We start from the raw sequence: 23,114 nt of genomic DNA, 5'->3' as shown, positions 1-23,114 counted from the left end.
TGAGAGTGACACTTAATAGTCTGTCGAGAGAAGATGTATAAAAACCCCCATCTAGGAGTTGTTTTTTTTTTTTAAGAGAACAGCGCTTTTGTTAGTCTGGGATTATTTCTGGCAGCGTCACAAGCTCCACATTGGAGTGGCTCAGACTTAACTTATATAAAAACAGTTCTCTGGGTGTTTACATGAATGAATTGGTGGCTTTTCCTTCCTTTTTCCCTCAGCCACCAGCCAGCGTCTCCCTGGAAGGCTGTGCTGAACTCCTCCTGGGTGGCTGCAGGGCCTGATTTTTGCCCCTCCTGCCCTGTGCAGATGTTTGTGCCAGCCCTGGCAGCGGGAGGCATCATGACCCTCTCTGCTTTTCTTTTCCAGCCATGTCCAAGTCTGCTGTGAAAATCTCCTCGGACCTGCTGTCGAACCCGCTGTGCGAGCAGGAGCCGGCATTCCTGGAGATGGTCACGGCCTTTGACACGGCCATGAAGAGGATGGACTCCTTCAACCAGGAGAAGGTGAACTGGCTTGGGCTGAAGGAGGGGAGAGCGGGGTGTGCTGGTGGTGTAGAATTCCAGAATGGTTTGGGTCGGAAGGGATCTGAAAGCTCAGCCAGTTCTTCCACGGGCAGGGACACCTGCTGCTGTCCCAGGCTGCTCCAACCTGGCCTTGGACACTTCCAGGGATCCAGGGGCAGCCACAGCTTCTCTGGGAATTCCATCCCAGCCTCTCCCCACCCTCCCAGGGAGGAATTCCTTCCCAATATCCCATCTAACCCTCTGGCAGTGGGAAGCCATTCCCTGTGTCCTGTCCCTCCATCCCTTGTCCGGAGTCCTTGTATCTTCCCCTTCCAGACAGATCCTCCTTCCCTTTTTATCATCATCCCCAAGGCTTTTCCCACACAAGTTTCTCTCTAATCTCATCCTCCTGGCTGGTTGTACTGGGGGTTTCTGCTCACCCCGAGCACCTGGGGCAAATCTGCTCCTTTTTGGTTAAAGAACATTGTATTGTGCCCCAAATCCCAAACCACCCCGGGGTGGGCTCTGTGCAAACTGGCTTTTCCAACCGTCCACTTTTGCTTTCCACAGGTGAATCAGATCCAAAAGACAGTCATAGAGCCTCTGAAAAAGTAAGTACCAGCACCATTTCATATATATATTATATACATATATTATATATATATATAATAACTAATATATCTGGGCAACGAAGGGAGAGATGTTGCAGAACCTTTGTAGCCAGAGAGGTGGGAAATACAGAGAGGAAAACACCCAAACCCCACAGTTTTGTCACCCTGGTTTGCAAAATTCCCACTTTCCCCAGGGTCACAGGTTGTGCCCCCAAACCTTTAAAGGATCCCTTCAGTTCTCTCCCCAGTACCCTCTGATATCCTGAGATTTGCTGTTTTGTTACAGGAACAGAGCAGAGGGAGCAAAAAATAAAATGAAATTACCGTAATATGACAGTAAGTGTTGCAAATTGCTGAATAACAATTGTAGTTCAGGTTTGACACACACAGAGGGTTGTTGTGGTTTTGTTTTTTGGGGTTGGTTTTTGTTTTTTTGGTTTCTTTTTTTTCCCTTAACTTGTTGTTTTCTGCCCAAATCTGAAAGTAAAAGCTCCTGGATCACTTAGCACCTGAGGTTACAGTGTGTTCCTGTCTGGGGGATGTTTTGGTGACTCAAGTTTTACCTCGGTCATCTTTCCACGACCAGAAATTCTTCCTTATTTAAGGGTGGGGGGAAAATAAAATGAAGAAAGAAAGATAGAAAGAAAAAGGAAAAAAAATCCCAGCCTTTTGTTGCTTATTATCTAGATTGTCCTCATGAAAGATACATTAACTTTTTCTTCCAGCATTCTGTTAAAATTGGAAGAACTTGTGTTTCTGAAATACTATGTGTTTTTTTTTCCTCCAGCTTGTGTTAGTTGGTGAAATGAAAGACAATCCCTTCCCCTGCAAACCTTCCTTGTGTTTTAAATCCTGGGGTGGTTAACTCAGGGGAATAAAGGCAATTTCCATGTGTCCATGGCCATGGAGATGCTCCAAGGGCTGGAGCCCCTCTGCTCTGGAGCCAGGCTGGGAGAGCTGGGGGGGTTCACCTGGAAAAGAGAAGGATCCAGGGGGAGCTGAGAGCACCTTCTAGGGCCTAAAGGGGCTCCAGGAGAGCTGGAGAGGGACTGGGGACAAGGGATGGAGGGACAGGACACAGGGAATGGCTTCCCATTGCCAGAGGGAGGATTAGGTGTGATACTGGGGAGAAATTCCTCCCTGTGAGGGTGGTGAGGCCCTGGAATGGATTTCCCAGAGGATGCTCCATCCCTGGGAGTGTCCAAAGCCAGGTTGGATGGTGCTTGGAGCAACCTGGGCTAGTGGAAGGTGTCCCTGCCCATGGCAGGGGGTAGGAACTGGATGATCCTTAAGATCCCTCCCAACCCAAACCACTCCATGATCCCATGACACGGGACCATCAGTTATCTGTCCAGCCCTTCAGTTAAACACAAGGGTGTTTTCTCCAGCCTCCTGGCTGCTCTCCAGGCTTGGCAATTCTCTCCAACTTCCTAAATTTCCATTGGCCTAGAACACGATATTTCCTTTTTCCACTCCCCTTCCTGCCCTCCGGCACCTGCAAACCATCCCTGGGTGCCCTCCACCAGCTCATGTTTCGTGCTGGGGAAGCTGCACCTCCACAAAACCCCATCCTTCCCTTCCCTCCTCCTCCCTCTGTAGGTGCATCCCCGGCCAGGAACATTTCTGAGGAGCCCAAGGGTCCATTTTGAGGCTAATGAGATGCAGGAGAGAGAAGTGCAGAGTTTGCACCTCCCCTCGTCCTGCTGGCAAATAAAACCCCAGCGACGTTTCTGGGATAAAAGTTCCAGATTAATGAAAGCTGCCTTGAGGAGCTCTTCTCATTTCCAGTTAGGTATTCCTTCCCCTCGCCCAGGCAGCTCTCCCCAGCCTCTCCCAAATTTGCTTTGACCTAGAAAAAAAGGCTTTTTGCTTTTTTTTTTTTGCTCCAACAGCTGCATTTTATTACATCTTCACTGGTGGTCTTTTATAGTTTATTAGCCAAAGAAACAGATAAGTTTAATCCAGACAATTATCATTAGTGGTAATATATTGTAATCAGAGGCACATGGGCTGTAAAATCTCCATTCAGTTGTCCAGGGATTGGAGTTTTCAGGCGAATATTGGGGAATTTGTTAAACCATGTTGGAAAAAAGCAGTGGTAGATTTAGAGGGGGGGGGGGAGGAGGTGGAGGCTCGTATTGTTTAAATCCTTCTCCTTCTGGGGACGGAGGGTTATTCATAATTTGGCTTTTCGAGCCCCTTGGCTGGGAATTACTCATTTATTTTCGGGGAAGGAGCAAAGGCCCAGTGAGAATATTGCATATTTCAGCGGGTGGGTTGGGCAGGGAGCTGGGCAGGGGCGGGAGGGATCGGCTCCTCTTTGGGACATGCCTGCGTAGTTTCACACCAGATCAGCGGATTTTGGGGGGCAAAGAGGGAGAAAAAGCAGCTGGTTTTTCCTTCCCCTCTCCCAGTTCTTCACTCTGGCTTGGGTGAGCAGCCAGGGCAGGGGCAGGGATTGGTGGTGTCACCTCAGTGTTCCACGCTGTGCGTCCGTATTTAAGGGAGGAAGCGGCTTAAAACCAGCCAGGTGGTTTGGGGATCTGCAGGATTTAGGGCCTTTCATGTTCAGAGCTGATTTTCGGGGCCACTGTCTTGATTTAACAGCCTCTGTCTGAACCTCCCCGGGCAAGGGGGTGTCATGGTCACCTGGCACAGAACCATTCCCTTGGCTCCGAGCATGGGGAGGTTTGGCCATGGGTTTGTCGTGGTCACTCCAGCATGGCACAGTCCTCTTGGAGTCCTGTCCAGCTCCCAGAACCAGGGAGGCTTTAGCCATGGGAATGTCGTGGTTGCCCTGGCACAGCATCACCCCCTTGGAGTGTGCTCCTGCTCCTGAGAATGGTTGGCACATGGTCCTGCTCCCAGAATTGGAGGGGTTTTGGCCACGGGGATGTCGTGGTCATCCCAGCTCAGTATCATCCCTTTGGAGCATTCTCCTGTTTCCAGAACTGGAGAGAGCTTAGCCATGGGAATGTCCTGGTCCCCCTGGCACAGTATCATCCCTTTAGTGGGTACATGCTCCAAAAATTGGAAAGGCTTTGGCCACAGGAATGTCGTGGTTGCCCTGGCACAGCATCACCCCCTTGGAGTGTGCTCCTGCTCCTGAGAACAGTTGGCACATGGTCCTGGTCCCAAAATCGGAGGGGTTTTGGCCACAGGGATGTCGTGGTCACCCCGGCACCCCTTTGGACAATTCTCCTGCTTTGGGAACTGGAGAGGGTTTAGCCATGGGAGTGTCCTGGTCACCCTGGCACAGTATCATCCCTTTGGCTGGTACACGGTCCTGCTCCCAAAATTGGAAGGGTTTTGGCCACGGGGATGTCATGGTCACCCCAGCACAGTATCATCCCTGTGGTGGGTACATGCTCCCAAAATTGGAGAGGTTTTGGCCACGGGAATGTCCTGGTGACCCAGAGGGTGCTGCCACCCGGGTGCCACCACCCAGGGGTGTGTGTCAGCCCCGTGGGACATCCCAGAGGTGGGATCCAGCAGCAGATCGATGTATAAATTCAATTGGAGTGCGTGGCATCCCCGGGGAGGGGATCACCCCCTTCATCCCATCACCCCACCATCCCATAAACCCCATAAACTGCCTTTCCTGCCGGCGGGCGAAGCCGATCACGGGCCACGAGCAGCTCCAGGGGTGTCGGGATCGGAAGCAGGAAAAGCCGCTTTCATGTCCTTAACGAGCCCCTAATGAGGATTTGGAGGCCAGAGCAGCCACATGGCCCCTGCGCCGCCTAATCCCCCTCTGTGCCGCTCCCCTGGCCCGGCCCCCTCCGGCCTGTGCCTTCTCCCTCCCCTCGGAAGGGCTGGTTTTAATTTCCCCCTTCCTGGTGGGTGGACGGGACGTGTGGGCACTGGCTGAGGAATGGCAGGAATCCCCTGAGCCGTCCCGGTGCCTCTCCCAGCTTCCCATCACTTTCTTTGGCTTCCCAGCTCTGTTATTCCTTTTTTTTTCCCCCCCTGTCCAACACCAACCCCTTTCCTTTTTCTTTCATTATCCAAGCCATCATCCCTAAAATAATGCCATAGGGAAGAGCCACCTGTGTGCCAGCCTCGTCCAGCTCCCAGGCTGCCAACAGGAGCGTTTGAGACACTTGAAAACGGGAAAAAATAAAGGCTTCACCGTTATTTTTTGCCCTGTGCCAAAGCCCTGGCACCTCTTTCCCATTGCTGGCTCCAAAAATGGGGGCTGGAGGGAGCCATGGGGCGAGGATTTGGGATGGAGAGAGCGAGGAGAAGAGCTGCAGGCAGGGAGGTGATGGGACATTCCCGCTCCTCCAGCGTCCCCACCATCCCCATCCTGGCCTTCCCAGCAGAGAGGTGGGAAGAAGTTTTCAATTTGCAAGCCCCAGGCTTGTCAGCTGGGCTGACAAACAAACAGATCCAGCAGTGCCAGGAGTCCTGGGGGGCACTTTTATCTCCCGTGGCAGCGTCTCTCCAACCCCATCCTTTAATTACGGGGAGCCGAAGGGAGGCCGGCGTGGAGACGAGGTGGCAGCATGATTTATAATTCAGAGGACAGGGTGATTTAGATGTTTTCCCAAGGATAACCTGTCATCCCCAGAGGAGTTCACCGGCAGGTTCCCCCTCTCCCCCCCGTGGCAGCAGGGAGATAGTAATTTGTATTTTCTTTTCGTTATCCCTGCGTATCTCCCCTCACCTGCTCCTCTTAAGCCGCCTGGGCTGTAATCCCCTCTCAGCAGCCTTCCCTAAAAAGTGACAGGGAACAACAGCAGCTTATTCCACAAGCTGCTTTCGTGGCTGGGGCTCTAATACCCCTGTGCTGCTGTTTTACCTTCACTTCACCACCGCTCCCTCCAAATTTTACTCGAGTCGGCTTTGATTTTTCTTTGTTTTGTGGTAAAACAAATTAAAACTCGAGCAGCAGAGGGCAGTGGTGAGGATTTGGGGCTGGTTATGGCTGTCAGACCCCCTCATTCCATATGGAATGAGCATAGGGAGGAGGACAGTGCTGGGATTATTGACAAGGTTAGATATTAGGAATTTTTTTTTTCATGGAAAGGGTTGTTGGAACAGGCTGCCCAGGGCAGGGGTGGAGTCACCATCCCTGGAAGTGTTCAAAAAACGTGGATGTGGCACTTGGGGACACAGTTTGATGGTGAACATGGTGGTGGTGCTGAGCTGATGGTTGGACTTGATCTTAAAGGTCTTTTCCAACCTTAATGATTCCTTGATTCCATAATAAATTCCCGCATCTGCTCCAGGGTTTTCCCCTGTGGATCTCACAGTGATAGGGATTGTCTCCCTTGCTCCATGTGGTGGGGAGTAAAACAACCAGGATTTGATTGTGAGGCTTCCCTGTGCCTTTCCCCAGCTCCCTAAAATCCTGGGATTAGTTGTTCAGGCTCCATTTCCAGGGGGGCTGGTGCTGTTTGGGGGTTTCTCCCCTCCCGTGGCACCGAGGTTGGTCCTTGTCCCTCGTCTGCCACCAGGAGGGTTCACACTCCTCAGCCAGAGGCTTTGGAAAACATCTTTGATCCCCGTGGGGTTGTTCTTGGAGGGCTTGGATGTGCCTGGGGATGGCAGGAGCTCTGCAGGCGCCTTTGTGCCAGGCTTTGCACCAGCAGCATTTGGAAATAACATGCATGGGATGGTTGGGAAGGCACTGGGCCGACATGTGAAGTGATGAAGCCGCAGGAATAACTTGGCACTGTATCTCCCTGTCACCCTGGGGTCGTATTTCTGTCCACACAGGGAGAAAAAACCTGGGCAGGACATCAGCACGGGCAAGAAACCTGCTGTCTGTGAATCCCAGGGGATTTCAGAGCTGCTGGAATTTAGGTGGAGCCGTTCCTTCAGGAGCTGGAGGCAGCTTTGCCTCAATCCACAGCAGTCCAAGGAAAGGAGCATCTTGCCCTGCTTGAGCTGAGCTAATCCTGCATGAAAATTAAACCAAGTGGCCTGGCTGGCACAGGGAGAGCTTGGTGGGCATGGGAAGAGCTTGGCTGGCACAGGGACAGCTTGGTGGCACCTTGGTGGTGTCCAGAGGAGCCACAACTGACCCAATCCTTCCTGCTGGCACTGGAGGTGAAGGATCACCACGCTGACACAATGGGGAGTGGGTTTAAACTAGGAAAGGGGAGATTTAAATTAGATATTAGGAGGAAATCCTTCCCTGTGAGGGCGGCGAGGAGCTGGGATGGAATTCCCAGAGAACCTACGGCTGTCCCATCCCTGGAAGTGCCCAAGGTCAGGTTGGAGCAACCTGGTCTAGTGAAAGGTGTCCCTGCCTGTGGCAGGGGGTGGAACAAGATGATTTCAAGTCCCTTCCAACCCAAACCATTCCGTGATTCGATGATTCCCAGGAACTCAGGGCTCTCCGAGCCGGGCACGGCTGCGGATCCAGGGAGCTGAGCCCCCCCTTCCCTCTGAAATGCAGCGTATAATCTGTGCATTAAAATTCCTTGTGAGACAGGAGTTGCTGTGCCTACACAGTCACAGCCTCTTCAGATGCAGCCCTGTAGATATTTTACAAAGCTCTGCCGGAGCTCAGTGTCCTCCCATCACGGGGCTGCCAAATCGCTCCCGGTTGATGCCGGGAATGAGAAAGGGGAACAAAAAAAAAAAGAAAAAAAATCAAAATCGAGCCGTTTTCCCTCTTTAAAAGCCAGATTTGACTTCAAAGTGAATGGAAACTGTGTGGCTGATCATCTTCCTGCGTCCTCGCTCACTGCTTCCCTGAGCCAAAGGGTTTGCTCTTCCCTGCGGGTGGAAGTGGATGGGTGTGGATCCTCCGGTGTCTCGTGGCTCTGTGAATGCAGGAGCACCGTGGATGTGCCAGGGAAAGGCTGGGCCACCGGGAGAACACCACCAAAAGCTGGGTTTAGGTGCCAGCAGAAGGCTCAGTGGTTTTGGGACGTCTCTTAAAAGTGTTTTCCAGGAGCTGGTGGATGCGCAGGAGGTGACGGCCACATCCAGGACGTGCTGGGTGGTGACCACCTTGCTGCACAGCAGAGAAGGGAGGATTTCCCAGCCTCAGGCCATCTCCTCTGCTGTTCCCATGCCTGGATTCTCACTGTGGAGGAGCAGCTCAGCTCTCCCCCGTGGCCCTTATTCCCTGCTCCTGCCCTGCTTTAGGTCCGAGGGTTTGTGTCCTCAGCAAACCTCCCCAGTCAGGGATAGAACATCAAAAAAAGCCAAGAGAGCCCCTGGCCTGGTGGGATCCATCGTTAATAATTAGGAGAAATCCCTGCAGAAGCTGCGACCTCGAGTCTGTGCTGTTGGCAAAAAACATCCACACTGAGGAAACATGGTTTAAAAACAGCCCTGGAAGTGCTCCAGGCCGGGTTGGATTGGGCTTGGAACCTCCTGGTCCAGTGGAGCATGTCCCTGCCAGTGGGATTGGAACTAGATGGTCCTTAAGGACCCTCCCAACCCAGACCATTCCATGTTTCTATGAAACCAAACCATCTTTTTATGAGACCTCTCAACCTGACCACCCCTTCCCATCCTCCACACCCTCCTTCCCTCCCATCCCTGTTCCTCTAACCCCTCTCCCGGCGTATTTTTGGACTTTATGAAGAGGTAGGAGATATTTTAGCAGGCCAGGAGCTGGTGAGGCCATGCCTGGAGCCCGGTGCCTCCAGGACATGTCACCCATTTAAATATAATGGGGCCGTGTGGGACGGTGCCCATAAAAAGCAATGTCAGGGCAGAGCATCTGATCCACCCTGGGCAGCTGGAGAAGCTCCCTGATGACTTTTCCAGGTTGTTCCTCGTGCCACAGCCCCAGTCTGTCGCAATAGCATCGGTCAGAGGGAGAATATCATGGGATAAATATATATTTGTATATATTTGCTCTGTGCCAAGCATGAGAGCCTTGGGGGGGGAACGTGCGGGGACCGGGCGGGATTGGAGGATCACGTCCTTCTCCAGCACCTCAGCGAGGGATGCTCCACACAAATGCAAATATTCCCACTTCTCCCTCGCTCCTGGCGTTTGCCCTTTGCTCAGGGATAAAAGTTTTTCCCTGGGCACCCCCCAGTCCAGCACATCAGCACCCTCTGGAGCGAGCGTGGCGGCGGAAAAAATGGGATTTTAATAGGGGATGGAACGGCTGGGAACACCCGTGGTTTCAGCTGAACCCTGGATTTAGGTCACATCTAAAGCAAATTACACTCATAAAGTGATATTTGTGTCTTTTCTTCTTGCTAATGTGCCCCCCAGTCACTTTATATATATATATATATATATATATTTTTTTTTTTTAAAACATTTAAAGAGGTGGAAAAGCTGTTTGTTCCCTCTTGGAGGTAAAATCCATCACCAGGCTGTTCAGATATATTTTCCACCACCCATTCCTGGCTTTGACTCCCCCAAACCACCCTGTAAATTATGAATATTAAATTAATATCCCCCGGAGGGAGCATCACCCGTTTGCTACGAACCCACAGCCCAGCCCTGCTTCCCACTGGTATAATTCGATTTACTGGAATTTGGGAGACAAGAGCAAAGCTCCAGTTCCTGCTTTTCCCTTTTCTGTCACGTTCAAAACTATTCTCTCTCCTCTCCCCCGTCAGATGTTCGTTGTTGCCTCAATTTGTAACACATTTTAGTAACACGAATCTTCCCGTGGCCTGGCTGATTGTTGGATGCTGTTAATCCTTCTGGGAGGAGAGGTCAGAGCTGGGTTTGCAACCCCAGAATTGCCCCAGAGTAGCAAAAAAAAAAAAAAAAAAAAATTTGCCCTCCCAAAAATTAAAAAAAAAAAAAAATTTGCCCTCCCAAAAATTAAAAAAAAAAAAATTTGCCCTCCCAAAAATTAAAAAAAAAAAAATTAAGCGAAAGATTAAAAAAAAATTGCCCCCCCCCAAAAAAAAGCAAATTAACAAAAAAAAAAGGAAAAAAAAATTAATGATAAAAGAGAAGAATGACAAAAAAAAATGGCTGCACTTAATATTTCATATTTATTTTTTCATGGACTTTTTATTCAGCTTCCCTGCCTGCTCATTCCCTTTCCAAAGGGGGATTGGGGAAAATACCACATTAATTAAGTATATTGTGTGACCATCGCAGAGCCCTGGAATGGGTTGGGTGGGAACCTGGCCCAGGGTGCCTTGGGCGCTGCATCCCTCCAAAATATGCCATCCCAAGGCCTTTCCCACCCTTTTTCCAGGTTCAGCAGCGTGTTCCCCAGCCTGAACATGGCAGTGAAGAGGCGGGAACAGACTCTCCAGGACTACAAGCGCCTGCAATCCAAGGTGGAAAAATACGAGGAGAAGGAGAGGACCGGCCCCGTCCTGGCCAAGCTGCACCAGGTACCGGGAGACTCACCCGGCATTCCCGGGAAAACTTGGGGAAGAGCTTTTCCCTTGGCAGCTGGCCACCCGTGCAGCATATGAACAGTTTGGAAGGGTGTCTTTTACCAGTGGGGGAAAAAAAAAATCCCCGGGTTGATAATGCGGATTTTAAAGCGAAAGAGCCGCTTTTCCCAGATAAAAGGGAATGTTTTCCAACACAAACCCCCCCCAGGAGCTGGGGGGTGCTCGGGGTTGAGGCACAGGGGGGTTCTCCCCCTCGACCTCCCCGTCTGAGGGAGCAGCTGGATGGGAAAAGGGACAGATCAGAGCATTCCCCCAGCTTTATGTTTCCCACCTGTTCCGAAAAATTCGTCTTGGAAAAAATCGCCGGTAATTGGTTAACGGGAAGTTGTGCCAGATTTTTTTATTTTTCCCCCCCCCCTCCTCTCTCCCAAATTTTAGCAGAATCACGATTAGGGGTTTGGGTTTGTTTCTCTTTTTTTTTTTTTTTTTTTGGAATTAAATCTTCTCCACCAAATCTGTGGGCTCCGACAGCACGTGGCTTGATCCTCGGAGGAACAATTGATTCCCAGCGTCAGAGAAAATGTGTTTTTCTGATGAGTTTCCCCCCCCCCCCAAAAAAAATGAAGTTTTGTGTTAAAGAACAGCCTGAACAAAAGACACCTCTGATTTAACAGTAAGCAGCTTATTTTGCTCAGCCTCGGTGACTAAAGCTGGGGCTGGAAAAACGGGAATGCTTTTGTCCTGGTGATTAAGCAGGGTTTAGTTATTTAATGTATTTTTTCCCCTTAATGAACTTCTGATCTAATTCTACTCCCCCCCTCAAAAGAAAAATAATAAAACTTCACTAAACACTGCATGAGCTTAAAACACCTGTGGGAGGGAGCCTTCAGCAATCCCAAACCCGGGGTATCCAAGAGGCCCAGATTTGATGGGAAATGGCCTCGTCTCATCCAGGTGTTTAATTATTGAGCTGCAGGTTTAATCAGGTCTTTACTCCCAGTTCTCTGCTCTCCGTGAGCTCCATCCCTGGAGTTCCAATGTCCGTGGGGAACGATGAATTTGCCTCTGGGGCTGGGGTGATTTGAGGCTCTGCCAGCCCGGAGCTCTGCCCATTCCATCCCTCTGGAATTCCGTCCCTGTCCCCGGGAGCGGGGCCGGCGCCGTGGCCGGGCTCGGATCCCCTGCACCCCCCTCCCTCTGGAATGGCACCGGGATTAAGTGGCAGACTTGAACCAGTCTAGTATTTCACAGCCCACCCCCTCCTGCCCTTTTCCACACCATCCCTGAGACATTTCCCTTTCTCCCCACGCTTCTGTTGGAAGGAGCCAGTTGGACACGCTGAGCTGAAGGTCACGGGCAAAAGGGGTGGTGGGGGCAGGATCCTGGGGAGATGGTCCTGGGAATTGCAGGGAGAGGGGACATGGCCATGGCCAGGGATGTTCTCCAGCCTGACTGAGCTTTAGGGATAGTTTTTGTCCATGTTTTTCCAAAGGAGGGAAGATCAGCTGGCTCAGAGCCTCTCTGGGTGTCCCGGGGCTCTGCAGGGTCAGAGCTTGGTTCCCTCCAGGCTCCAGTGGATGGTCACTTGATCCCACCAGGCTCCATTAACTGGTCACTTGATCCCACCAGGTTCCATTAACTGGTCACTTGATCCCACCAGGCTCCACTGGATGGTCACCTGAGTCCCACCAGGTTCTATTATTCCATTAACTGGTCACTTGATCCCACCAGACTCCATTGGGTGGTCACTTGGGTCCCACCAGGCTGTGTTGGATTGTCCCACGCTTCCCAGCAGGTCCCAGTAGCTGATCACCAGGTTCCATTGGATGATCCCATGGGTCCCACCAGGCTCAGGTCAAAGCAGAGCATTCCTCTGTCCCGGGGTGGCCTCTTTGAAGGCATTCCCAAAGGAAGAGCGTTTTCCCAGGTGTCTGACTCACAGCCTCTCCTCTCCTCTCCCAGGCCCGGGAGGAGCTGCGCCCGGTGAAGGAGGACTTTGAAGCCAAAAACAAGCAGCTCCTGGAGGAAATGCCCAAATTTTACAGCAGCCGCATCGATTACTTCAAACCCAGCTTTGAGTCTCTGGTCCGGGCACAGGTGAGAGGCTGTTCCTGCCTGCTGGGCACTGCCAGGGGGGAATCCTTTGGTGGGAATCCTCCTGCAGAGCGCCAGGGTGGGGATTCCACTGGGAGCAAGGTGCTTTCTCGCAGCAGTGCCTCCAGGAATTCCATCACCCCGGTGGGAGGGCACGGGGAGCAGGGGGATGGCTGGTGGGAGTTCAGATGGACCTTGGCCCAGCACAGGTGGTGCAGTGCTGGATAGAAAGGACAGCTGAGGGGAATTTTATATGGATCTGGGACACTCCTGGTACGTGGATCATGTCCTGTCCTGCAGTTCCAGCCCTGGCTGTACATAATCCGCTGGGATTTGATGGTTCTATCCACCTGGGCATGTCATCCCCTTGGATTTGTAGTCCTGAGCTCTGGGTTGGATCTTGTTGGAGGTGTTGAGATGCTCAGGGCTCATCTTAAGGGTCTCTTGTGGCTTCTGGTGAGCAGAGAGGAGGCTCCTGGGACATCTCCATGCTGAGGATTTGCAGGAAAGGAGTGGCCTAAATAACCCACAGCTTTCACTTCCATCCTCCAGCCTCCTTTGGGGACTTGCTGCTGCTCCTCCTCCTCCTTCTCCTTCTCCCTTTGCCCTTTTCCTGAGGCTGGAGAGGGACAGGGTTGGGATCTATTCAACCTTTGAACCTCCAGCACCTCATGCCCCGGGTCACGGGGTGATCCCGTGCTGGGAGGGGAGGACAAAACCTCGCTCTGCTCCCTCCGTGGGCGTTTCCCGGTGGTATTTTTGGGAAGGGAGCTGCTGCAGGGACACAGGTGCCGGGCGGGGGGGGCTGCAGGGAGGTGCTGGGAGCACGTGTTCCATCTCACCTCCGACTCTGGGGGGGCCTCTGCGCGGAGCTGCCAGCGAGTTGTCTGCAGGCTGATTCACCTACCAGATGGTGCCGATGCTCCCTGCGCCGCAGGGTGGGAGCTGGGGATGCTGTTCCTGCTGTTCCCTCAGCGATGGGCCCCGGGGCTCCCTGTTCCAGCCCGGCACAGCCGGAATAACCACAGTTCCCAGAGCCACCGCGGGGTCTCGCTGGCCCTTTCCCCCTGCAGACCCTCTCCGGGTCACACGGATGAGACCTGGAAACCTGAAGGTTCTCTGCCATCTCCGGGTGTTTGCCATCCATGAGTTTCCTCAGAGAGCAGCTTTGCCCCTCTGGCTTTGACCACGATGTCCCTCACTCCGTTTGCATCCCGATTCCCAGGGAGTTTGGGGCGAGGGCACGTTGGGATGGATGTGCTCGGAGCACCCAGGGATGCGAGCAGGGAGCAGCAGGATGTCCTTGCTGGGGCTGTTTGTAAGACTCTCCATTCATATCCCTCTTCTTCCTCGGGAATCCTCTGTTTTCTCTCCCAGCCTGCTTTATCTTCAGGTGAGGAGTTTCTCAGGAGAGCCGAGCGAAATCCCGTTTTTAATCCCCAAAAAAAAGGCAGCGTCACAACAAAGCTGATGCATCTCCCGTAGGCTGGACTAGAGCTGGTCCCAGATGGATGCAGCTCCCATCCCTCCCTCCCTGCCAGCCTCCATGGGAGCTGCATCCCTCTCCCCCAGCACTGGCTGCACCCTTCCACCCCCGGGGAGGGAATGCCGGGAGGAGGGCTCGGAATGTGTGTCCCCCTCTGCCGCTTTAGGAGCTCTGGGAAGAGTTTTCCCATCGAAGGGGCTTAAATATTAAGGAGAAGGGAAATGACTTGCCCAAGGGAACGAGTCAGTGGCGAGCCAGGAATAGCACCCAGAGCCCTGACTCACCTGGGGAGCTGCTCACCTGCGGGCAACTGCCTGGGAAGGGCATCCCGGGGGCTGCCGGGGGGCTGCCGGGAGCATCCCCATTCCCCGTGGGAATATTTCCCAGCCAGCCCCGCTCATCCCGGGTTTCCCTCCCTCCATGCCTCCTTGAGCTGATTTAGCACCTCAGGGGGAGGGCATGTTCCTCGATGGAATTTCTGTTTTCAGCCTCTCCTCTGGGTACCTTCCTAGGGGCGATGGTTGGGATGGGGCTGGAGGTGCATCCCTGAAGGAAAGGGGTGGATGGAGGGAGGCTGGGATCAGCTGCCACCGTGCTGGTGGCCATGACTTGGGGGCTGCTTGTCCCTGGGTCAAACCCACCATCCAAAGGCAAAACTATGCAGTTTTCCCTATTTTTTTGGCCCTGGAGAAATCGGAGGGTTACAGTGAGACAAGAGTGTGACGGTGACACCGGGAAGGGCTGGGAAAGGGCCCAGCTGCCTCTCTGTCCCATGGCAAAGGACCCTGCTCCAAACCAGCCCCATGGCTCTGACCCAAGGAGACCCTCCAGAGCCTCCTCTCCGGGCGGGCGAGTTCCCATGGCACAGCCTGGCCGCGTTCCCGGTGTCTCCTGACGCCGGGACATGTCCCGAGCTCGCAGGGCTGTAACATTCAACTCCAAATTCTTCCCTCCACCCACGTGCCCGGGCCAAGCCAAGGGAGGCAAATGTTTCCCTGGCTTGGGGGCTTTGAAGTGGCCACACGGAGATGAAAGGGGGGGATTTTGGAGCTGGTGTGAGGCGTGAACAAACTTCCTTCCCGCTTTCGTGCTTTATTTTCCAGCTAGAAAACGTGATGTTCCTTTGGTTTTTAAGGAAATGGGGGGGGGAAAAGATGGGGCTGGCAGGCTGGGGGGGTTGCTGTGGGATGGGGGAGCCCGGCCCTGGCAGTGACCCCGGGTTTGTTTTGGGTAGGGCTGACCCAAACACAGCCAGCCATTCCCGGCCGGGCCGTTGTGAGCGGGATCTATAGAAAATCCGTGGAACACCGTGTCCCCAAACAGAATTAGTTCAAGACAGGTGGACTCGGGGCCTTTGGCTCGGGCTCAAAGGCGAGTTGGAGATGGGATTTGATGGGATGGGGACGGAGCATATGGTATCCATAGCTGGAAAAGTACTGGGCTGCCGGGAGCAGGTAGGGCAGGGAGAGCTGCCTGTGGAGCCAGAGGGTCCCCCCCTGTCACTGCCACGAGTGTGGGGTGCAGCCCCTCCCTGGGACCCCCCGTGGAGGCAGGGGTGGTTTTTACTTGTATTCCAATGGGAGCAAAGCACGGGGGGATCGGTGCCAGTGGGATTCTGTTGGTGCAGCTCGGGAGGCTCAGCTGGTCGTGGCCCTGCTGGTTTGGCACAGGGGCCTTCTGGGGGAGAGGAGCATCCCCAAGGACACCCCCCAGGCCCTGGGGACACGGCGTGTCCCACGGGAAGGGCTCACCCATGGGAAGGGCTCGGTGGCAGCGGGAGGTGGGTGGGGGGGGGAGCAGCACCAAAGAGTTTGGACTGAGGGCAATCCTGGGGGACAATCCTGGGAGCAACTGTGGGGAAAATTCTAGAGGGGCCAGCCCTGGGGGACAATCCTGGGAGCAACTGTGGGGAAAATTCTAGAGGGGCCAGCCCTGGGGGACAATCCTGGGAGCAACTGTGGGGGAAATTCTAGAGGGGCCAGCCCTGGGGGACAATCCTGGGAGCAACTGTGGGGGAAATTCTGGGGGGGGGCAGCCCTGGGGGTTAATCTTGGGGTGCAATTCTGAGGAGGATCCCAGGGGCAATCCCAGGGGAAATCCTGGAGGCAATCCCAGGGCCAGTCCTGGTGGGGGGACAGTCCTGGGGGTCAGTCCTGGGGAGCAGCATCTGCCGCCCCGGCGAGATCCATTCCAACGTGCCGGCGCCTTTTCCGTGCCGGAATTGGCAGTGCCACTGGGCCATATGTGACTGAAGGGAGCCCAGCTGACTCCAGGCTGGGGACAAGGGACACGGGGGGCTGCTCCAGAGCTCTGGTACCCGCTTGGCACCCCTCCAGCCCGGATCCGTGCTCACCCACGGCGCTGCCGAGGGATCTGGGTGGTGACGGGTTGTTTTCGGCATCTCTTGCTCATGAGAGGCTTTTTGGGGTCGTCTGACTGCGGGGCTGTGGTTTGGGGGGTGGGGTGCAGGGATTTTGGGGGGCTCCTGCCAGCTCAGCCCTGCGCAGGGCTCGTTAGTCACTGTGTTAACGAGCTGTGACTCACCCGGATCCCGCTGTGTGGGGAGACCCCGGAGCAGCGCCCGGACCCCCGGCACGGACCCACCCAGGGAGGGGGGTACAGGCAGCCAGCCCCGGCCTGTGGGGCCCCAACATCCCCCCCTCGGGCCTGCCCAAAAGAAGCACCGTTTCGAGCAGGATTAGGGGAGCTGGTCTCCATGGAGACCGTGTGTGTGTCTCCGCACTGGTGCTGCTGGAGATGCTGGGGCTGCGCTTGTGCCCCTCTGGGAAACGGGGGCAACGCTCCCCGTCCCTCCCTGACGGCGCTGGGGGGATGCCCGGGACAGGATCCCACATCTCCTGCAGTGCCAGGGGTCCTGTGGTGCCCGGGGGTCCCACAGCAGCAGGAGTCCTGCAGTGCCAGGGGGGTCCCACAGGCAGGACTGGGGGTCCTGCAGTGCCACGGTTCCCGTGGCACCCGTAGGTTCTGCAGCACCGGGGGTCCTCAAGGCAGGATCGGGGGTCCCGCGGTGCTGGGGGGGGTCCCGTGGCGCCCAGGGGTCCTGTAGTTTGGGCTGGTGCTCCTGCAGTGCCAAGGGTCCCACGACACCCGGGGGGGATCCCACAGGCAGGGCTGGCGTCCCGCAGCTCTGGGGTTCCCGCAGGCAGCCCCGGGGGGGTCCCGCAGCGCCGGGGGTCCCGCAGGCAGAGCTGTGTGGCCCCCTCCCCTCCTCGGAGCCCCTCTCCCAGGCAGCTCAACCCGCTGCCATCTGCCTGCGCTTGACCCACCGGCTCCCGCTCCGGGGAAGCGCTGCTCGCTGCCGGGAGATAATTGGCGGTGCTAATTAGCACGTTATTAAAACACCCCTCCTCCTCCTCCTCCTCCTCCTCCCGGTGCTCCACGGCGGGGCACGGCGCTGCCGGGCGTGACACCCACCGTGCCCACCCTTCGCCCCACGAGCATCCCGGCGGCGCGGGTGGATGGATGGATGGATGGGCGCCCGGTGTGACACCGGGGGGGATAATCGAGGGGACGCAAAAAGGAGGGTGGCGGGTGCCCGGGTGGCAGCCCCGCACGCGCCGCTCCCAGATGGGAAGCGAGCGGGGAGAAGGGCAGCGTGTTATTAAAACGTGTTGAGTTGTAATAATCCAAGGGGGTGGCATCGCCACATGGGAGGGAGCTATTTTAGACACAAACGCTCCGGAGAGGGGCTGCCGAGGGCACCCGCGGCAGGGGGGGGTGACGGGGGAGAAGGAGACCCCCCTCAGCCCTCCCCCTTCCCCTCCCCAATCCCTCTTTTCCAACAGGTTGTGTATTACACGGAGATGCACAAGATTTTTGGGGACCTGACGGCGCAGATCGACCGGCCCGGGCTGAGCGATGAGCAGCGGGAGAGGGAGAACGACGCCAAGCTGAGCGAGCTCCGGGCGCTCTCCATCGTGGCTGATGACTGAGGGGAGGAGGGGGGTGGCCCCCCTCGACCCCAGCTCCCAGCCCAGGGGTGGATTTGGGGCGCTGGAACTGCTCCCTTTGCCGCATGGATCCCTCCTGCCCCGACAAGGGGTTGGGGGGCACAGCGGGGGTCATCCCCTGCCAGCGTCTGGGTTGGTTTTGCCTCCCCCACAGACTGGTTTTGCCTTAAATTGGGGGGTGTGGTGGAGCAGGGAAGGGAGGTGTCCCATGTGGATGAAGGTGGGAATGGGGTGGGGGCTGCTGGCCTTTTCCAGGCACTCCCACAGTCCAGACCCACTCCAGGAGGATGAGACACCCCACCCTCATGCCCCTTCATTTTGTGCCTTAGGAGCCCAGGGGAGGGTAAAAATTGCTGAAATCCCATTTTTGTTTTTGAGGGAAAGGGTGATGATTCCCGTGCCGAGCATCCCTGCCTCTCTGCATGGGAGTGGCACAAAATGCCTCTGCCCCACAGCCGGGGGGGGGGTACAAGGGGTGCCCAGGGAGGGGGAGCCCAGAGCCCAGCGCAGAGAGATCCATAAAGGAGGATTTTTTCCCCAGCTAGGAGAAAATCCAAGGAAAACTGGGGGAGTGGGGGGGGGGGATGCTGCAGCCCCTCCTCGGTGTCCGGGGGAGGGCACAGGGGCTCCGCCGTTCTTCTCCAATAAAGTTTTTGGGAGCGCAGCGCCGGTCGCTGTCGGTGCCCATCGCCGTGGCCTCGGGCCACCGCCGGGCCGCTGCCGCCCTCTGCTGTCACCCGCCCGCCACTGCCGGGGGGGTGGCACACGCGGGGGGGCTCGGGGGTGGCACCCAGGGAAGGCTGGAAGGGGTGGGAAGGGAAAAAAGGGGGATTGAACATCCCTCCCCAAGGAGGCGAGGAGAGGAAACGGCGTCAGCAGAGCACGAGGAGCGCAGTTCTCCAGTCAAACACAGGGAATTTGGGCCTGAGCTGGCGCTTTCCAGGCGCTGCAGGGAGCCTGGGATGGGACAGAGGGGCTGGAAGCACGCTGTGATGGAGGTAACGGGGGTCCCTTCTCTGCCTGGGGGTGGCACGAGGCTTCCCGCGCCTCCAGGTGAGGGCACACGGCTCCAGACATCGGGAAAACCACCCCCTCTTCCCGCCAGTGCCCGGATTTGGCAAACCAGACCCTGCACAAGACAGGGTGTCCTGGGAAACCAGCAGAGAACAGGGAGTTGGACCCCCACCCCTAAACCCAAAACTTGCCATTCCCAGCTGGAGCAAAGGGAATGGGACAGCCCTGGCAGGCCATGGGAATGCCCCAGTGGGGCTGTTTGGAGGGACAGAGCGAGGCCCCCCGAGAGCACCCCGTGCCACATCCCGTGCCACGGCTCCTCCCCAGCTCCCAGCACGGAGAACTTCATCCCTCCCTCTGCCCTCGGCTGTTCCTTCCCAACTGCATCACATGCTGGGCCAGGTTTAAGCAAAATAAACCCCGTTGCCATGGTTACCCGGAGCAGGGATGCTAAATATATAGAATATATATATTTATATGTATTTAACTGCCACGCAGGAGCAGGGGCACGTTTTCCCCTGGGATCTGAGCAAGGGGCACGTTCTCCTGGCGGGATCTTGAGCCCTGCAGACCTTGGGATGGCTCCCAAGCAGGCAAAAAGTCCGTGGCAGCCTCTCCGTGGCCTGGAAGTGTTGATTCCTCACTGGATTCAACCCCACCTGGTGGCTTGGTTTGTGTCACTCTGTCACCCTGGGCAGGGCAGCCAGACCTGCCCGTCCACCTCATCCCCAGCATCCCACTTCATCCAGAGCTGGCAAATCCCAGCTCCTGCTCCTCCTGCCCTCAGGGAGAGGGATCTCACCCATGGAAACTTAACCCCAGCATTCCCAGGGATTCTCTCTGCGTAGTCTCCACACTGGCTGGGGAGGAGAATTCCATCTTTTATAGTAAAAAGCGGATAATTACCGGGTTTTGCACCACCCACAAGATCCCGGCGTTAATAGGGAAGAGTTGGCAGGAAGGGAAAATTAACTCTATGATGTGGAATGTTCTCAGCTGAGACACTGAGGGATGCACTGCTCCAGGGTGATCCATGGGAGTGGTTGTAGGGACGGGGTCAGGATGGGAACACCCTCCTTCCTCCCCAGCAGTTGCTCCCAGTGAGCCCAGTTGTGTTCCAGCACCTCAACTGTCCCCCTTCCTCCCCGAAGCCCCCAAGCCCCCAAGGGACAAGACCCCAGGGGACAGGGAGAGGTTTAGCAGATGCCATCCCACCACCAGTCCAGCAGCACCAATCCCAAAGGTTTTTCCCCCAAAAACTGGGTGAATTAACCCTTGCCAGGACTGCCAGCACCAGCACACACCTGGGTCAACACCTTGATTTTCCTGTGCTCTGGGTGATCCCGGGGTGGGAGAGAAAGGCTCAGACCTCCCTCTTCCTCCTCCTCACCTGGGTCCTGAAAGGAGAATTGGCATCACCCGGACCAGCCTCAGCATCCTTGGGATCAGTGGGATGCAGACAGGGTCCCCCAGGTGAGGGGGAAGGTGTCCAGCCAGCCCAGGTGGAGGTGACAGAGGGGCAGCAGGGGAGGGGGGTGCCCAGATGCCCATCCCACCACAGATCCAGCCCATCCCTGTCCTTTTCCCACCCCCTGAGTCCCTCGTGCCCATTGCTCCTCACCCCCGGGGGGCTCAGGTGAGTGGAGGAGGGCAGTGGGAAGGGCTTTGATGCCAGGAAGGGGGGGAACAAGGATAAGACACAGCGACTCCCCACCCAGGTGTGGGTGCTCCAAAAACCCTTCAGCAGCCTCTCATCAGGCTGTGACCCGGCCGACCCTCCCGGGGGGCACTGCCAGGGACCCCCTGCCCCCCCCAGCACCCGGATCCATCCCCTGCCATAAGGATGGATGAGCACTCACGTTTCCCGGGAAGGAGCGGTGGGATGGAGGAGATCGGAGCTCCGAGGATGCCCCCGGGGTGTGCGGGTGGGAGCGGTGCCGGGGGGGGCTCTGGAGAGGCTGCGGGATTCGCCGCTGGGAAGGAAGAAGCCCAAGTGACGGTAGGAAAACACCAGGAAAGGGAGGAGGGGGAAAAGGGAAGGGATAACGGGATACCTGGTTGGAGACCACCTGCGTATTCCTCTCCTGCCAGACCCGACCCGTGGACACGATGAGGGGCTCCAGCAGCGCCAAAACAGCATCACCCCCGGCCCGACCCCCTCCTCACCCACCCCCAAAACACCCCTGCGGGCTGGGTACCACCCCGAGGGACACCCGCTCCTTCCTCCCCACCCGCGACGAGCCCGGGAGCATCATCCCCACCCCTCCCCAGCTCCGGCGCGCCCTCCCCACCGGCAGCTAGCGGGGAGCAGGGTGTTGGAGGGGGAGGTCTGGCAGGAAGGACAAGCTTTACCCCCCTCCCGAGGCAGCGAACCCCCCCCCGGGAGCCTGCCCAGGCCCGGGGCTGAGCTGGGAGGAGGGTCAGGGAGGGACCCGGGGGAGGGGGCTCGGAGAGAGGGGGCTCGAAGGGGGGGCGGCAGCCGCTGGAACGGCCCGTGGGAACGGGCCCGGTCGGACAAAAGGGGCGGAAAAAGCCGTCGGAAGTGATGCGGCCGTGACGCGCCCTCGCGTGACGTCACGGCGGGTTGAGGGGGGAGTGACGTCACGCGCGACAGCACCTCACCTCTTTATCAGTGAAAAGACTTTATTGAGGAGGAGGGGGGAAGAAAAAAAAAGGGTGAAGGGGGGGGGGGTGCGCCGGGGACCGGCCCCGGGCGGGCGTGACGTCGTAGGGCGGGGTGTGACGCAATAGCACAGCGCGGTCCCTCCATCCAGGCGCATCGGTGGGAGCGGGACCCGTCCCCCGTCCTACCTGCACCGGCCACCCCGGAGCGAGCGGCGGGTGAGGCGGGTGAGCAGCACCTTCACCCGGCCCCAGTGCGAGCGCCCGTCCTGCCGGCACAGGGGGGAGTCAGCGGGGGGGGGACCCGCGGGACCCCCGCCCGCCGCGCCCCGACCCCCCCCGGCCGTACCTTGTCCGGTGCCGGGGCACCCGCCCCGTTCTCGGAGGGGTCCAGCAGGCTGGGGGAGCTGGCAGAGTGCCCCCACATCCTCCGGCACGGCTCGGGGGCTGCACGGGGCGGGGGGGACAAAGCTGTCAGGGTCTGGGGTCCTGCCGTCCCACATCCCTCCCCTCTCACCTGGTGCCTGATCCCGCCATCCCCGCATCCCACCATTCCCGTATCCCACCCTTCTCACCCGGTGCCTGATCCCACCATTCCCGTATCCCACCCCTCTCACCTGGTGCCTGGCTGTCGGAGCAGGAGCGCGGCCGGAACCCCTCACCCCTCCACGCCGCCGAATCTTGCCTCGGGGGCTCCCGGCTGGGCTGTGGGCGAGGAGAGGAGAGGCAGGGTGTGAGCTGGGACCCCCAAACCTCCCCATCCACGCATCCCACCTCCTCCCGGCCCTCACCAGAGTGCCCGGGCGGGCGCGCCGGGCATCGGCTGCCTGCTGCCGGAGGATCCTGTTGTCCTGCTGCAGCCGCGCCAGGCGCTCCAGCATCTGGCAGACGTGCTCCAGGTAGCGCAGCCCCTGCCCGTCGGGCACAGCCCGGGGGTCTCGGGGGCTGCCGGGCGGCCGAGCCCTTCCAGCCGCGGGGGCCGCCGCCCCCTCGGGCTCCTCGGGCTCCCGGGGGTCCCGCGGGGGCTCCGCCAGGTCGGCTGTGCTGGCGCTGCGCCGGCTGAGCTGTCGCGGGCATCGCTGCCTCCTGCTCCGCTGCGCTGCCTGCAGCAGCTTCCTGCTGGCAGAGCGGCTCCGGGGGGTGCAGGGGGGCTCCGGGCCCGGCTCCTCCCCGGGGGGATTCTCCGCCGCGAAGCCGTCGAGGGAGAAGCTGCTCTCGGAGCCCAGCGGGGTGCAGGGCGAGTGCTCGTTGCTGGCCATCTCCACCCCGGAGTCCTCCGACTCGGATTTGAGGAGTCTCCCGCCGGCCGGGGGGCTGCTGGGGGGCCGCGGGGGGGGTCCCCGGGTGCTCATGCCCCGCGGGGGCTGCCGCGGGCTCTCCTGCAGCCGGCGGTAGACGCTGGCGGAGGTGCGCACGATGCAGCTCTCGGCCGTCTCCCAGGGACCATCTGCGGGGCGAGGGAGAATGGGAGGGTCTCAGCTGGGGGGTCCCTGGGTGCAGAACAGGGTGTCCACCCC

At 57.4% G+C, this 23,114-nt stretch overlaps 2 protein-coding genes across 3 annotated transcripts in view; one reads left to right on the top strand and one right to left on the bottom strand.

Annotated features, from left to right (window-relative positions):
* BIN3 (bridging integrator 3) overlaps positions 1–18,625 on the top strand; it is a 39,868-nt gene extending 21,243 nt beyond the window's left edge. For both annotated transcript variants that reach the window (XM_064638146.1, XM_064638145.1), the window contains 5 exons: positions 370–506; positions 1,077–1,117; positions 10,263–10,404; positions 12,373–12,507; positions 17,797–18,625. In XM_064638146.1, coding sequence (XP_064494216.1) covers positions 370–506; positions 1,077–1,117; positions 10,263–10,404; positions 12,373–12,507; positions 17,797–17,943 — 602 coding nt within the window. In that variant the 3' untranslated portion in view covers positions 17,944–18,625. The remainder of the gene's footprint in view (positions 1–369; positions 507–1,076; positions 1,118–10,262; positions 10,405–12,372; positions 12,508–17,796) is intronic.
* A 782-nt stretch (positions 18,626–19,407) lies between these two features.
* On the bottom strand, positions 19,408–23,114 carry C28H8orf58 (chromosome 28 C8orf58 homolog). The gene is made up of 7 exons (XM_064638144.1): positions 22,389–23,114; positions 22,215–22,302; positions 21,947–22,044; positions 21,030–21,866; positions 20,835–20,948; positions 20,280–20,372; positions 19,408–19,854 (listed from the first exon to the last, which is right to left on the bottom strand). The coding sequence occupies exons 1-4, from the start codon at positions 22,947–22,949 to the stop codon at positions 21,783–21,785; spliced, it is 831 nt and encodes a 276-aa protein (XP_064494214.1). The 5' UTR covers positions 22,950–23,114; the 3' UTR covers positions 19,408–19,854; positions 20,280–20,372; positions 20,835–20,948; positions 21,030–21,782.

The sequence above is a fragment of the Pseudopipra pipra genome, chromosome 28 (genome assembly GCF_036250125.1).
Source record: "Pseudopipra pipra isolate bDixPip1 chromosome 28, bDixPip1.hap1, whole genome shotgun sequence".
In the NCBI taxonomy this organism is placed as follows: Eukaryota; Metazoa; Chordata; class Aves; order Passeriformes; family Pipridae; genus Pseudopipra; species Pseudopipra pipra.
The sequence above is the reverse complement of the archived record's forward strand: the minus strand, read 5'-3'. Positions and strand labels throughout refer to the sequence as shown.